At 39.9% G+C, this 17,378-nt stretch overlaps 1 protein-coding gene across 4 annotated transcripts in view; it reads left to right on the forward strand.

The window, feature by feature from the left end:
* KLHL7 (kelch like family member 7) overlaps positions 1 to 17,378 on the forward strand; it is a 42,969-nt gene that overhangs the window by 18,727 nt on the left and 6,864 nt on the right. For all 4 annotated transcript variants that reach the window (XM_066238340.1, XM_066238342.1, XM_066238343.1 and 1 more), the window contains 2 exons: positions 1,429 to 1,571; positions 15,643 to 15,883. In XM_066238340.1, the coding sequence (XP_066094437.1) occupies positions 1,429 to 1,571; positions 15,643 to 15,883 (384 nt within the window). The remainder of the gene's footprint in view (positions 1 to 1,428; positions 1,572 to 15,642; positions 15,884 to 17,378) is intronic.

A 17,378-nucleotide genomic window follows, 5' to 3' on the forward strand; every position in this document is an offset into this window, starting at 1 on the left:
ACCATAACTTTTAACAATCTCCCTGAAATGAACTTCTGGTTGATAAACTAAAAGGGGAATTACTGGCTCAAGGGTGTGTGTATTTGCAGTTTTCATGGATTACGCTATTTGCCTCCCGGAGAGTGTGTACCTTCCACATCCCTTCAGCAATGCAGGGCGGTGCTGCTTCCCACACCTTCCCCTGCATGCCAGACAGTTTGATCTTGGCCAATCTGATAAGTGAAAAAAATATTTTAATTTGTATTTTTCTAACTTATTCACTTGAGCATCTTTTTCACATGTTTAAGAGTTGCTTGTAGGCCTTTTTCTGTGAACTATGTTCAGATACTTAATCACCTTTTCTGTTGCTGGTCTTAATCTTGTTAATTAATAGGACATCTTTTATATTTGTTTTTTATATGATTTTTAAATATTTTCCTAGTTTGCCACTATCTTTTTAATTTTTTTCACCATGCTGTAATTTAACTTAAATCTTACATAGTTTAGTCTGAATATTCTTTTTATGGCTTCTGTGTTTTTTTACTTGTTTTAGGTTTCCCCATTATAAGCCTAGTTTTTTTAAAAACTGTCCTTTTTTATAGTATGTTGATGAGATTTTTTGCATATTCATATATTCTGTTGATTTTAAATTTACTTTAGAGTAAATATGAAGGGACAAATTTTTTCTCCATATCATTGTCTAACATTATTTATTGAACAATCTACCTTTTCTACAGTGATCTGAAATGACACCTTAAAAGTTTTTAATTGTTATGTGGCCCTTGACAAAATCAAGGATTTGCTAAAGGCTCATGTTAGATTACAATCATTTTCTGAATCCTCACTGCATTTTAGAATAATCTAAGGCAGTACATCTCAGTTTTATGTGTATCTGAATTACCTTGATATTTTGTCTAAAATGCAGATTCTGGTTCAGTAGATACAGGGTACGTTCTGGAATTCAGTTTTAAGAAGCTCCCAGACGCTGAAGCTGCTGGTCTTTGAACCACATTTTAAGTGGCAAGACCAGTACCTGGGCCCTCTCACCAGAGATTTTGATTTAGTTAATCTGTGGTATGCCCAGGCTTGGTTTCAGAGATTTCCTAGGTGATTTCTTAAGTTTGAGAACTGCTGGGTTAGGAGAAAGGAGTTTCAATAATTACTTTGGCACCTTTGCTTGAAGAGCCAAATAATTCACTGGTATGTAGTAAGTGGGTGTGGCCATCAGCCTAATGTAATTGCTGAGAGTAATAAATTGGTTAGGACTCAGATCCTCATACACTTCTCCTGCCTCTTCCCCCTCAGTCTTTACTTAGATGCTAGAGAGGGATGATAGGAAAAGTAACACAGATAAAAAGCACTGTTATGTTTGGGGGCTTTGGTTTTCTTATTTCCCTAAAACATGAAAGTGCCTGAAGCTCTAAAGAGTTGCCATGCATTTTTCTACAGGTGGAATGAGGTATCACCTCTTGTCCCCCGAGGATCGAGAAGAACTGGTAGAGGGCACGAGACCCAGAAGAAAGAAACATGACTACCGCATAGCCCTTTTTGGAGGCTCTCAACCACAATCTTGTAGATACTTTAACCCAAAGGTAACTAAGTTTTCTTGTTTCCGTTCTGAAGGCGTTCAGCACATCTACACTCACCTACCGACAGTCGCAATAACTCATGCTTATAGACCTCTTGCTGATTGGGGTGTTCTTTCACATTCCTTATGAGACACTTAGTGATCTTCATTTTCAAGTGAGGAGATTGAGGCTTCGTCAGATTTCAGATATTTCCATAATTCCTCTGGGATGCTGCCACAAAAGAAAGTGGAAACTAGTTGTCCTATCTCACCTCATTTTGTTTGCAACTCCTTGCTTCCCTTATGTGCCATTTTCAGTGAAAATCTTCTGGAGCTGTATGTGGGGTTTTTTAGTTTAGTAATTATGTTTTAGTACAAAATAATACTTAAGCATTTTAGAAAATTTGGAAAACCTATAAAATCACAAAGAAAAAATATAAAATGACCTCTAATCCAACCAGCTGGAACTGATCACCAATTTTAATGTTTTCCAGTATATGTTATGCTGGTTGGCCCAGCAGAGCCTGAGTCATAGGTCTAGGGACATATTTTTTAAAATAGTTTATTAATTGTAACCTTAATAGAGTCCACTCACATTTCTTCCTTTTTGTTTCTTAGACCTGTGTTTTTGGCTGTGGGGGAGTTAATACAATATTTTGCTGATGCTACATGTATTGCTGGGACAGAGCAAATACCACTGTCCTGAAAGATAGCACCCCAGCCTTGCAAGTTCATAACTGGTGTTGAATCTAAGCACATAAGGGTCTCTTCATCACTCTGTAGGCCTCTTTTTGGTTGATGATAGATACCTGAAGAGGACAGAGCATCCTATTGACATCCGGGTATTTGTCTGATCTCTCTCACTGAAATATGGGTCCTTGGAGGCATTGTGTATAACACTGAAGTGGTGATGTACAAAGCATTCATAAAAGCACATATGGTGGTATTGTTAAGAGTGCAAAAGACCACAGAGGCCAATCCAAATCCAGAGTAAGGATCAGTTTCAGTGAGGGCAGGACATTGTCCCTTCAACAATGAAAGGGTCCCAGTATAGTTAGCCTGGTATTAAGAAACTAACTGGTTCCCTCAAGATATGATAATATATTAAGGGCTTACAATTGGCCAATATTGCTGACACAGTGGGTACTGGGAAGTAGTGGTACCCACATTGACCTTAGGGAAGGGGGGAGTTCATTAGTGTTTATAGCTGCTGACGGATACAAGCCTCTAACGTTGCCCCTGTGGTCACTCACAAGGCAGTTGAGCAAGTATTAGATTGGGGAGGGAAGATACACATTCAGCGTTGTCCACGTGATGATTAAGAGACTTAGCTGCAATTATGGGCCCTCTGGAAAGAATTCATACAGGACACAAATTTGTGTGCTTTCTGGGTGGCCATCTACTTTATCTTCTCTCAGTTCTCCTTGACAGCAATCTTCATTCTTGCTTATTTCAATTCTACATCCCTACATCCCATTTGGGTAAACAATTAGCCACTGTTCAAGAACTGGTAAAAAAACTGACCAAAACTTTTTCATCCTGAAAGGTATAATGGCATTAGAATGGACTGCTTGACATTTTGCCAAATCAGAATACGTTTCTTTTGTATTGCCCTTCAGTGCCGTCCCTGCAGGGACGAATGCTTTCGGGGTCCACTTCTGGCTAGTACTATCACAAATGAACAAGCTCAGGTCTCTCAAATGTATCAGCTGATTTATAGGGACTGCCTCCGTGAAGATATAATTCTGGTTCACGGAAAAAGCCTACCTGGTAAAGATTATAATTAGCTTATTCAGATATCCTGTGGGACCTGCATAAGCCCAGACTTATATTTACATAACAGATTGTTGATTTAAAAGCGTACCATTTATGATTTGGTAGATCAGGTAAAACTTCAAAGAGGATTAATGCAGTGGTCACCTGGATTCCCTTGGTGTCAGGCATTGATGTCTGTTAGGACCTAGTGACCAGCCATGAACTGTTCACTGAGAAAAGGTACCTGCTTAAAATAGGTTGGCCTTGCTTCAGAATCCCAGGGCCATGCGCTGTGGTCACACTGGGACATGCCGCAAGCTAAATGCAGCATCCTGGTCTGCATCCTGATGCCCCAGGACCACGGTGTGGCCTGAGCAGCCGAGCCAACTACTGTAGCCTGTCCCACTTACAGAACATGCTCCTGCTCTAAGTTCTGCTTGCAGTTGGCAGCTTTTTGGTTTACCCAGTAAAAGTATAAAAGTGGGACACCCAGATACAGGAGATGTATCATCTGTAATGTGTAGGGGATTCTTGGAGCAGCAAGCTAGCCTTCATTTCCAAGGGGTTATACCAACATGCATTCATCAGGGCTTGGCAAACTTTTTCTAGGAAGGAGCAGATAATAAATATTTTCGGCTTTGTAGACTAAATAATCTCTGTTGTAACTGTTCGGCTCTGATGCTGTAGCAGGAAATCAGCCGTCAACAGCACATAAACAGATGGGCAGGTCTGTATTACAACACAGCTTTATTTACAGAAACAGGCAGCAGGCTAGTGTGGCATCGCAGGCTTTGTTCTAGATCTCTGGACAGCTACGGGCTTTTAAATGACCAAGTGTTCTAGGATAACTTCTGTCCTGTCCTGTCAAGCACTTACCAAGACACACAAGAAAGATCCTTTCCACTTCCTGTTCTCCAGAACTGATGCATATTATGCGCATTAATATAGGAGACCGGTGTGTGATGGACTACCTTTGGGAAGGTGAGATAGTCCAGGGCCCCTGCAGCTTAGATTGTGGCGTACAGCTAGAGAGTCAAAGAGATCCTCAAGGTTAGAGCATGAAGTGATTTTATTTTCCTTGCCACTTGAAAAGAAATTCCATCTGATGATCTGGGTAGACAGTAACAGAAATAGTCATCAGCCAGAGTGTTAGCTATATACCAAGTTTTAGTGGTGGTTTCAGTTTGGTCCAGGGAGACCCCGTCTGGCCTGGCTGTAACACAGTCACCCGGCTTGGCAATTCCTTCTCCATTTGCATAGAAAAGGAGACCTGCAACACCTTCTCCTTCTGATTATAACACTTACCACCATAACTCATAGAGTAAATATGCTGCCATATATCAGAAAGACCCCTTCAAGGAAGGAGGATCAGGTTTGACTGGTTAAATACCATCATATTTGAGCTGTCCCTGTTGGGCTGCTCTCAGCTCATATATCCATTTCTGGTCCATTTCTCCATCTCCAGAATACAGGCTGATTTCTTTTTTTTTTTTTTTTTTTAATTTTTTTTTTTTATATTTTATTTATTAATTTTTAGAGAGAGAGGAGAGAGAGAGAGAGAAGGGGAGGGAGGAGCAGGAAGCATCAACTCCCATATGTGCCTTGACCGGGCAAGCCCAAGGTTTCGAACCGGCAACCTCAGTGTTCCAGGTCGACGCTTTATCCACTGCGCCACCACAGGTCAGGCCAGGCTGATTTCTTACGAAGACATTTGACTTCTTTGTTCAGTAGAAGCCTGAGTATTGGCAGGTACCATGAGGCTTCATTGCCTGTGCAGTACAATCCAATTAGCACAATGTCAGTGTACTTAAGAGGTTGCACACCTGCACATCTATTTCACACCAGGTAATGTTAACACTATTGACACTTCAGTGGCTATTTAAGTGTTTTAAATATTTTCAGGATCCTTTTCAGTCAAGAGCAGGAAATTTAGAAATGTACATTTTTCCCAAGCAAAACTGAAATCATTGGAGTTTTTATTATAGTTCTGTAAACCACAGCTTTCAGATGTTGATAATAGTTATACTAACCCTCTTGTTGCCCAAAGCCTAACTGTAGTGTTGGATTTGATAGTTAAAGAATTAAACTTATTTTAGTAGAAATACTTTATATTAATGTACACAACAACAAGGAGAATCCTAATTTTATTTAGGAGACAGTGAGCACTGTTTCTAGAATAAGGCAAATGAGGAATGACTTAGCACTTTGTAGTTCTAACACTTTCTGTGATTTTTTTTTTATTGGACAGTTGAAAAGACCAGCCTGGAAGTGAGACTGTAACTTCAGCGTTCTCATTTGATGTCTTAACTTGCTCTTTCTCATAAATGGCCCATACTTACTGCTACATTGTATACTCAACCACAGATTTTTAGACTTCCAGTGAAAAAATTTAAATAATTGAGGAAATAACTACTAATAAAAACATCATTCCCTCAATTTTTTCTTTTTCCCTGAATAAGAATCTCATTACATTATTAGATAACTCTCATTACATTATTTATTATTTCTGTTAGAAATATCAGCCCCTCCCTTCTTTTTGCTATAAAACTTCATCTTGAAAAGTTTGCACCATTCACTATTCTTTGTATATGATATTTTAATATGAGTTGATTAGTCTTTATTCTGCCTAATATTAAAACAACCGGGAAGGCTGATTTAATTATAAATTATTATTTACCTTGAATCTTCCAAAGCAAATGTTACATTATTATTCAAGTGGACTGCTTAATGAGAAGTACTATATAAGAATTGTTTTATTTTAAAATTCTTGTACTTAATATTTCCGCAAATATTTTTAAATGGTTTAACTATCATTAATTACCTAGAATTAAGCCAGTATCCCTGTAAACTATTTAAATATTCTTTGGATATCACTGGTGAGAGGAGGCAAATATTTGTATTAATTGCTGATTGAAAAAATGATAAGAAAGAATATCTTAATATTTTTTTCTGAGAATTGACAGAGACATCTTAGGTTGCTGTACTGTCTTGTTATGGTCCCTATATAAAGCCTGCTGGGCCTTCCCTTCCCCTCCCCACATGTACCAATTTTTTTAAGTTTTCAAGTGCTTAGTGATTACTAAAAGAGTGATTTATCTGTTTCCAGTTCTATAGTCTCTTAGTGTTGGTGTTTTCAAATAATAGCATGGGAATGTCATATGATATTGATGCCTAAATAAAAGTTGACTTAATTGACCAGTTTTAATTTGGACCCTTCTTGTCAAGGGAATGATGAGCTCTGAGGGCTTAGAACTTTGTGAGGGTGTTGGTTCCCTACTTCCATATGGTGGAGAAATCGAAGACTGTGCCCTAGAGAGAAGGGATTCTGCATATTTCCTGTCAAAAACAAACAAGGAGTGACTTCAGAGTGAGGGCTAGAGCAGGTAAATTATAAAGGCAGAAAAACCATAGGATGCCATATTCTGTGGAACCCTCAGGTCCAGGTTTACCCTGAGGGCGTGTTCTTACTCGGAACTCTGAAGTGGACTCATCACTGAGATCTGTGTCCAGCTCAGTGTGGGTGCAGCACACCTCGTTTTATTTTGCTTCACAGGTGATGCATTTTTTACAAATTGTAGATTACACCTTCAACGAGCAACAAGATTATGAATCACTTTGTGCCATACTCGATGGTGGTGATCTGGAACCACACCAGTGATATCTCTGAGATAAGTCTATCCACAGGGTTGTTAGGGTGAATGAGCCATATACCTTTATGTAACATTTCACAGGCAACTTTATCAGTTGGCTTTTTAGGACTGGATTTAAATATACATTAGCCCTATATCAAAAGAAATAAAGTTACCTTCAAGTCAAAGCACAATTTTCTATTGGAAATAAATTGTTTTTTAAAGGTATCACAGTGCCTCTCTCAAATCATCATGGCTACTTTTCCTCTTAAACAGGCCTCTACTGAGGAGACACTCCCATTCTGTGGTCAGGGTGGAAATCAGCAATTATAGTGTATTACATATGACTTTAAAGAACATGTGCATAAAATAAGTATAAACCATAAAGGAAAATGGTGTTATGTTAAATAACACGGCTTTTATAAGGGTAGATGAGTAGTGTTACCCTCAGCAAAGGAGTATTGCTGAAGCAGTACTTTCAGGTAAAAGACAGCACTGCTACGGTGATCAGGGCATCTACAGGAAAAATGTGTCCGAAATAGGCAGCAGTCATCTCAGGCGGATGAGTGCCCCGGGACTGACATCCCTTAAGCTTCCTTAGTCATCAGTATACAGCACTAGGCACCCAGTGGTAAAAAAACAATGTTCTCTGCAGCTTGTGCGCAGCAAGTATTCCTCCTGCCTGATTGTTTGCAAGCAGTTTGGTTAGACAGGCGGTCTTAACATTTATGTAGAAGAGGTTGAAACATACTCAGGTAATTTCTGAGAAAGGTTCTCTGCCTTCCTAGAATGTCTTCCAAAATAGGAATATTGTGAGCCTTGGTGGGGGTTTTTCCCCCAAGCATCTCCATAACATTGTTTTTGTAGTTTTGTTCTAAAATCAACCTGAGTCCCTTGTACCGCACACAGGTGCAATGCCTGAGGTTCCACCTTCAGGATCTGTTTCCTTTTGTCTTTAGTTAATGCATCTGCAAGAAACCCCAATGAATATCTGACTGTCCATGGGGGGATGGCGTCAAACTCATTCTGTGTAAGCCACAGCCAGCCGTGATTATAAATTAACAGATCAGTCCCCTAAAAAGGCTGGGCAAGAGCAGAAACAGAGCAGTAGGTGTTTTTTCCCCCATTAATTTGAGAGAAGAGGAAGGGGGAGAAGGGAAAGAAAGAGAGAAGCACCAACTCGTTTCACTTAGTTCCGTTTAGTTGTGCACTCATTGATTGCTTCTCATACTTTCCCAGACCAGGGATTGAACCTGTGACCTTGGTCTACTGCGACAATGCTTTATCCACTGAGACACCCAGCCAGGGCTCCTTGCCTTTTTTTTTTTTTTTTTTTGTATTTTTCTGAAGTTGGAAACGGGGAGGCAGTCACACAGACTCCCGCATGCGCCCGACCAGGATCCACCCGGCACGCCCACCAGGGGGCGATGCTCTGCCCCTCTGTGGCGTTGCTCTGTTGCAACCAGAGCCATTCTAGCACCTGAGGCAGAGGCCACAGAACCATCCTCAGCACCCAGGCCAACTTTGTTCCAATGGAGCCTTGGCTGCAGGAGGGGAAGAGAGAGACAGAGAGGAAGGAGAGGGGGAAGGGTGGAGAAGCAGATGAGCGCTTCTCCTGTGTGCCCTGGCTGGGAATTGAACCCGGGACTCCTGCATGCCAGGCCAACGCTCTACCACTGAGCCAACCGGCCAGGGCTCCTTGCTCATTTTAACTAATCATTAACAGCTCAGAAACACCCATTTATATATTCATTGTTCCTAGTTTTTTTGTTTTTTTTGTTTTTTTTTTTACAGAGGCAGAGATAGACAGGGACAGACAGACAGGAACGGAGAGAGATGAGAAGCATCAATCATCAGTTTCTCGTTGCGTGTTGCGACTTCTTAGTTGTTCATTGATTGCTTTCTCACATGTGCCTTGACCGTGGGCCTTCAGCAGACTGAGTAACCCCTTGCTGGAGCCAGCAACCTTGGGTCTAAGCTGGTGAGCTCTTTGCTCAAGCCAGATGAGCCCGCGCTCAAGCTGGCGACCTCGGGGTCTCGAACCTGGGTCCTTCCGCATCCCAGTCCGACGCTCTATCCACTGCGCCACCACCTGGTCAGGCTCATTGTTCCTAGTTTTATCTATCAGCTTACAATAGCACAGTCATTCCCTATCCACCCCCAACTGTGGAATCTCCTCTTTTTTTTTTTTTTTTTTATCACAATGCTAAATTTCTTGAAGAACTTAAGTTACAAAGGTATTTCCTCCTAAAGGCTGATTATTAAATTCCTTTCTGGACTTTGGGGGGGTATTATATTTCCAACAATATTTGTGTGACCCTGTTGAAAATGAGTGCAGTTCACAGTAGGGATAGCCTGTGTTACTTGGCATGATCAATTGTTTACTTCTGGAAAACCAGAGTGTACTCATAAGGGTGCTGTTTGGCAGGAAGGCAGAGACTATTTCTGATCCATCTTATAGTTGAAATCCAGCTTAACAGTGTAACTTTTTTTTTTTTTTTAAGAGAGAGAGGGATGGACAGAAAGGGAGAGAGATGAGAAGCATCAACTCATAGTTGTGGCATCTTAGTTGTTCATTGATTGCTTTCTCATATGTACCCTGACCAGGGGGATCCGGCTGAGCCAGTGACCCCTTGCTCAAGCCAGTGATCTTGGGCTGCAAGCCAACAACCGTGGGGTCATGTCTATGATCCCACACTCAAGTTGGCAACCCCATGCTCAAGCCGGCAATTGAAGGTTTTGAACCTGGTCCTCAGCATCCAAGGCCAACGCTCTATCCACTGCGCCACTGTCTGGTCAGGCAGAGTATAACTCTTTACAAAAGCCTTACATTAGTTTTAAATTTCACATTTCTGTTAAAACATTTAGCACTATTATAAGTGTAAGAAGATATTGTTTTCCTCATATCATTTTTGGTACCATTTGTCTGGTTGTTAAATTTACTGTTTCTGTTTAAAAAAAAAATAACATGCTCACTGTAGAAAAATCAAATATAGCAGGATCTAAAGGAGAATGCCAAAGTGTTCCCAACATCAAAAGACAGACATTGATAGTGAGCATCATTTTTAGTCCTCTCATTTTACATATATGGCATCATGCCATGAATGCGAAAACTTTTTTTACTCTCTTTTATATTATGAAGGTACTTTCATGTCACTTAAAATACCATCCTTTTGAAGGGCTGTAGAGTATCCTGTCACTAGGATATACTATAATTTGTTTAATGCCGGTCTTCATGCACATTTGGCCTATTTCCCATTTTGCCCTATTAAAATATCCCTACAGGGAAACATCCTTCTATATGCCAACTTTGTACACTGTCCCATCTTTTCTGTAGGGTAAATTCCTATGAAAAGAATTGCTCTAACAAAGGATAAAAATGGAAACTATTTAGATTTATCCAAAAAATGGATGAAATCTAGTCCCTAAATTCAGTTAGTATGTGTCGGTTGGTCACAGGTCTTCTTGTGCCTCACCACGGGGCCAGGAGCCATAGTAACAAGATGCGCATTGTAGTCAGTGTTATTTAAGGACAGTGCTGCCGTGAGGAACTAACTGGTCCAGACTAGGAGTCAGCTGTCATTTCTACAGCCTTTGACCTTTAGAAGATCAAAAATAAAGGTGGCTCAACTAGATGAGCTATACTTTCCTACAAATGTGGCCTGTCGACCTATACAAACATTCCCTTAAACATGCTGAGCCCTGGGCCAAATACCACATCAAGCCCTGAGGAAAACCCTTTTTCTCAGAGAAGCTGTGGTTTTAGTGGTTGAGCACTGTGGAGGCTACACAAGACCTCAGTAGTTACCCTGCCAACATCCTGATTTTACAGCAGAGGCTATTGAGGGTTCTCAATGTCAAGTCAAATGCCCAGTCATTTAGCTAGAAACACAGTGGGAATAAGAAGAACCCAGATTACTTCACCGCAATCCAGTGTCTCTTTCTAGGTGGCTGTGTAAGAAGATTAATAGAGAAGCAGGGCAGTGCAGCAGTTAAGAGCACACTTAGGAGTCTGATGCATTTAGACTTAAATCTTGGATTCACTACTCTTTAACTCTGTGACCTTTGACAAGATATTTCACATCTCTAAGATTGAGTTTTCTTATCTGTAAAGTGAGGATCTTACCTCATAGGATTGTTGAAGAAATAATATAATGTTGTAAGATATTTTACCATAGTTCTTGGAAAGGGAATTGCTCAATAATGAATAAATTAGTAGTAGCTTTTTGTTTGGGGGTCTAAATCATTTGGACTCCAAGATTATTGGATTTTAGGGCTGAAAGGGAGGAGTCCTAAGATCATCTGGTTGTCTTTTTGTTTTACACATAAGGAAACTTAACATCCTGAGAGGTTAACTGACTTATATGAGACCTATGGTCCTTCAAACAGAGCCTAGCTCAGTGCCCAAGTTGACTAGTTCCTTGGAGCTATGTTCTTTGTGACTTTGTGAAATAAATGAAACCAAAAATGTTCCTTTTATGTATTTTTCATGAAATTACTTCTAGGAATGCTCTGGCATCTGAATATGCTTTTGATATAGATTGTCACCATAGTTCTGAGATTTTTTTTTTTTTTTTGATAACTCTTTAAGAATCTAAGTTAAATCAGATAATGGCTTAAGAGAAAGTGCTTATAGTTTGGTCTTTAACTCAGATTGACTCCTCAAGTTTTCTGCAAGAAATCTTAAGGTTGTTTACTATTTTGTTAATTTTGCTTTCCTTTTTTCTAAGACCCTATCTTCCCTAATTTTGCTTGGCTTTCTCTCAGAATGATCCAAAATAAAATTCTTAAGTCTTAAAAATAAAAAGTATTTTTCATTTTGGATTTAGGTTGTCTTGATTATTAAAACCTACATTTGTTGTGTTATTTTTTTGTAGTGTTTCTTTTTTGAGGATTCATGTGTTTTCAGAATACAGATTATATAAAATCAGTTATTACTCCCAAGAGAAATAGTAGACTGATGTTTTTGCCTTGAGCCTTTTAGACACAATGTCAGAGCCCCTCACCTCAAGAAGCGCTTTCCTCTCCAGTTGCCTTCAGCTGCAGCTGGGAAATCACACAGGACACGGTGTAATGCAGGGCCCCATCATCAGTGCGGGGGGATTCAGAGAAGAGATCAGAAACCTACAAAAAGAAAAGGAGTCTTGAACTCAAAAAACTGTCTACAATGTGGTAAATCACAGCAGAGGCTAGAAAAGCTGACCAGGACCAGGGAAGACAGGACTTCTTACATTGGAGTGTCTACATGTGTGTGTGTGGATGCATGTTGGTATGATGTGCAAAAACTTAAGAAACCCTTTTGCCTGTGTCTTTTCCAGGTTTTTCACTTTTCCCATTTTCATATATTCTCAGCAGAACCTTGCATAGAATAAACTCAAACTTAAATGAATTAAATTATATTGTTAGGGTAACAGTTCCCAGCCCATACACATACACTGTGCCCCCAGTGCTGTTCATTCATCTTGTTGATAACAAGAAAGCTGCATGTCCCTCTAGCTTGCCCTGTAGCCCAGGAGTGCAAGGACTGCAGGCCCCAGGTTGGGGGTGGCCCACTGCTAGGATAGGAAGACCCTGTGCTCATACCTATTTAGCTGACAATCCTTTCTTCCCGTCTGTTTTCCCCTCTGCTTACTTTCTCAACTAGACAGATTACCTCCTAGGCAGTAACAAGTTACTGAAGGGCAGCATCAAATCACCTCCTCAGTAGTCTGTTTCAGATGAGGGTTTATTAGGTAGATTGGAGGAGCTAGAGACTCCCCAGGGAGGCTTACACACACACACACACACACACACACACACACACAGATGAGGGTTTATTAGGTAGATTGGAGGAGCTAGAGACTCCCCAGGGAGGCTTACACACACACACACACACACACACACACACACACACACACACAGATGAGGGTTTATTAGGTAGATTGGAGGAGCTAGAGACTCCCCAGGGAGGCTTACACACACACACACACACACACACACACACAGTGAAAAGATCATGAGTGCCCCCCATACATACACACAACCAAAGCCAGATAGGCTCAGACACAGGTGTACTTAACACCTGACAGATTTAATGAGCCCAGATGTAAAACATGACATTTTAACTGACGTATTATTAGAAGGTCAATAGTAGCCTAATGCTATGTCACAATGTCTCCGTTATTCACCGCAGTTCACCTCATCACATAGATATTCTATGATCTCACATCATCAGAAGAAGGATGAGTAGAGGACAATAAGATATTTTGAGAGACTCCACATTCATATAACTTTTACAGTATATTATAATCTGTTTTATTCTTTCTTACTGTGCCTAATTCATATATTTTTTTTAATTTTTATTTTTTTAACAAGAAAGAAGGGGAGGGCTACAGAAGAGACAGACAGACAGGAAGGGAGAGAGTGATAAGCATCAATTCTTTGTTGCAGCACCTTAGTTGTTCATTGATCACTTTCTCATATGTGCCTTGACTGGAGAGAGGGGAGGCTGCAGCCAAGTCAGCGACTTTGGGCTTTAAGCTAGTGACCATAGGGTCATGTCTAGGATCCACTCAAGCCAGCGACCCCATGCTCAAGTCGGATGAGCCTGCGCTCAAGCCAGCAACCTCAGGGTTTCAAACCTGGGTCACCTGTGCCCCAGGCCAACACTCTATCCTCTGTGCTACCACCTGGTCGGGCATAAATTAAATTTATCATGTATGTATAGGGAAAAAATGTAGTACATATGGGCCCTGGCCAGTTAGCTCAGTTGGTTAGAGCTTCCTGAACACCAAGGTTGTGGGTTCGATCCCCAATTGGAGCACATACCAGAAGCAACTGGTGAATGCACAACTATATAATTGTAACAATAAAAATGAATGCTGCTCTCTTCCTCTAACATCAATAAAAAGTAAAAAAAAAAAAGGAACATATTGCAAATATTCATTCTTTTGGGGTTTTTGTTTTTTTTTTCCGAAGCTGGAAACGGGGAGGCAGTCAGACAGACTCCTGCATGTGCCCAACCGGGATCCACCCGGCATGCCCACCAGGGGGCAATGCTCTGCCCATCTGGGGTGTTGCTCTGTTGCAACCAGAGCCATTCTAATGCCTGAGGCAGAGGCTATGGAGCCATCCTCAGTGCCCGGGCCAACTTTGGTCCAGTGGAGCCTTGGCTGCGGGAGGGGAAGAGAGAGACAGAGAGGAAGGAGAGAGGGAGGGGTGGAGAAGCAGATGGGCGCTTCTCCTGTGTGCCCTGGCCAGGAATCAAACCCAGGACTCCTGTACGCCAGGCCGACGCTCTACCACTGAGCCAACTGGCCACGGCTGCAAATGTTCATTCTTTAAAAAAAATGTAGTAGAGCCTGTCCTGTGTTTGCACAGTGGATAAAGTCTTGACCTGGAACGCTGAGGTTGTCACTGGTTCAAACCCCAGGCCTGATCAAGGCACATACAGGAAGCAACTCTGAGTTGATGCTTTCTGCTTCTCTCTCCCACCTTTTTCTCTCTCTCTCCTCTCTCTAAAATCAATAAATAAAATCTTTTTTAAATGTAATATAGATGGATTCAGGACTATCCACAGTTCCAGGCATTCACTCGGGGTCTTGGAACAAATCACCGTGGATCATGGGGAACTACTGTATTCAAGTATTTCATAATATCACAGCTTTAAGCATCTGGCTGACAACCTTGGCTCAACTGAATGTTTACAGAAAATATCTCACACAAGTCTACAAAATACCTTCTAGCTTTAGACATCAGGAGGATAATGGTAGTTTAAACTTGATATTAACCATTGATTCATCACATTCTATACATCTGACAGGGAAAGAATGAGGATATTTACAATTTTTTTAAACTTTTTGTTTTCAAGATTTTTATTATTGATTTTATACAGAGGGAGTCAGGGAGTGACACATATAGTTGCTTCACTTTAATCATTCTTTGCTTGCTTGTTGTTATGTGCCTAGACCCAGGGTTTCAGGGTTTCAGACCAGCAACCTCAGTGTTCCAGGTCTATGCTCTATCCACTGTACCACCACAGGCAAAGCAAAAAAAAAAAGAAAAAGCTCTTTTGAAATAAAACCAGGCACTGGCCAGTTGGCTCTGTGGTAGAGTGTCAGCCTGGTGTGTGGATATCCCATGTTCAATTCCCAGTCAAGGCACACAGGAGAAGTGACCATCTGCTTTTTCCACCCCTCTTCCTCCTTTCTCTTTCGCTCTCTTCCCCTGCCACAACCAGTGCTCGATTGGTCCAAGCACATCAGCTCTGAGCACTGAGGATGGTTCTGTGGAGCCTCTGTCTCAGGTGCTAAAAATAGCTGGCTTGTGAGCATGGCCCGAAAGGGGCAGAGCATTAGCCCCAGATGAATCACCAGGTGGATCTTGACTGGGGTGCATACAGGAGTCTAACTCCTCTCTTCTCACTTGGAAAAAGAAGAAAAAAAGTACTTATTTAGAATTTTCTTGTAATATTATCCTCAGTAGTAGAAGGAATAGAAGACTGGGTGATGATGATACATTAAAGTTTATTTTAGACCCAGAAAAGACCCAAAGCAGCCACTGTCTCTTTGCCCTCTGCCAACATTTTGAAAATAATCACACAGATTAAATAATAGTCTCAAGCCAAGCATTTTGCTATGTACTCTAGTAAATGAAAATATTCTTGTATTTTCTCAACTGTATCTTTCTTTATCCTTTTCATTACCCAAAACCTCCTGTCCTTTCCTGTTACAGGACTATAGCTGGACAGACATCCGCTGCCCTTTTGAAAAACGAAGAGATGCAGCATGTGTGTTTTGGGACAATGTCGTATACATTTTGGGTGGCTCTCAGCTTTTCCCCATAAAACGAATGGACTGCTATAATGTCGTGAAGGATAGCTGGTATTCCAAACTGGGCCCCCCAACACCTAGAGACAGCCTTGCTGCTTGTGCCGCAGAGGGCAAAATTTATACATCTGGAGGTTCGGAAGTTGGTAAGGACTTACTCAGTGTTTCTGTTTGGGGTATGTGCTTTAAAGCCAAGGATCTTGGCTTTCATAGTTAAATAAAAAGTTGCTTCTTTATAAAGCATTAGTTTACAAGAACTACAGCTTCCTAGATTGTTAATTGTCCGTTTAGACCCTATAGGACTGCTTTATAACAGTTAAGCTTTTAAAATTTGTATTTCTTTGCCTTTCTTTGTATCAGAAAAATATTAAGAATGAACTTTTTGTTTTTTTCTTTACCTTTTTAATGTAATAACTGATAGTAGTATTTTCTGCCTGTTATCAGAACAGGGTGTAGGTACAGAGGTAGAAACGTTTCTTGTTGATGGATAATAAGTTAGTGTCCAGTAGTAGTCTTTTTATAAATGAGTAACTTTTTGTTTGTTTTATTTTTAAATTACAGTTGACATCCAATATTATATTAGTTTTAGGTATACAGCATAGTTAGACATTTATATAACTTAATAAAGTGATCTACTCTGATAAATCTAGTACTTAATGAATAATTTTTTCTTAATCAGTATTCTGGGTGCAGATTGACCACATGAAAGCTTTTACATGCTTTCATCTTTCAAGTAATTTCTTTAGCTAAATAATGGGCTAAAATAAAGAAAACGAGGAAGACTATGTAAACCAAAAATACAGTTTTATTTTCTTTTTGTCTTTTTATTTTCTTTAATGATTTCATATTGGCCCAAAGAATGTTTTACTTTTATCCAGCATATTTATCTGTTTTAAGTTTTCACCACCTTTCAGATAAATACAAGAAAAAATGTGATTTCCTAAATGTGATTTAAGAGGTGACCCTTTCCCCTCTTTAAAAGCATTTTAAACGGAATGTCTAATACATCATTTTTCAATACAATAAATGCTAAACATAATAAAATGTAGCTATTCTGTAAATGTTTTTTTGTAGCATATATAATAGATAACTTCACTTATTAAGCACTTATACTCTAAGTCAGTTTTTTACTTAGTTTTTTATATCTGCTATATACTGTGTATTTCCCCCTAATGTCAACCAATTAAACCTAACAAATTGGAAATGTTTAAAAAGTTTTTAAAAAAGAAGTTATTGTTAGTCATAACCATTGCTTTTTCCATTTATTATTCTCTGATCTTTGCTTTCATAGACTTTGGTTGTGATTGAGAATTGTAAGTGTGGCAGTGTTATTGTTGTTTTAAGCATTAGCAAAGTTCAGAAGAGTGGGAGATGAGAAATAATTTGGTGAAGTTCTAACATTTTTTTCTTGGGAAGGAAAAACACTTGATTTTTTTTTTTTTCAGATGGAACTTTTACTTATGTTTGAAAGTGAGAAAAATAAAAAAGTTTTTTGTCAACTGTAGCCACTGGAATTAGGATCATCACTTTCATGGTATCAGATACCATGTGAAAATCTGTATTCTTAAAAGAAAGCTCTAATTTATGTAATACCGTCTCCCACCAACCTGTTTTTGTTTTTGTTTTTTTTAATTTTTTTAT

This window comes from Saccopteryx bilineata, chromosome 7, assembly GCF_036850765.1.
Source record: "Saccopteryx bilineata isolate mSacBil1 chromosome 7, mSacBil1_pri_phased_curated, whole genome shotgun sequence".
In the NCBI taxonomy this organism is placed as follows: Eukaryota; Metazoa; Chordata; class Mammalia; order Chiroptera; family Emballonuridae; genus Saccopteryx; species Saccopteryx bilineata.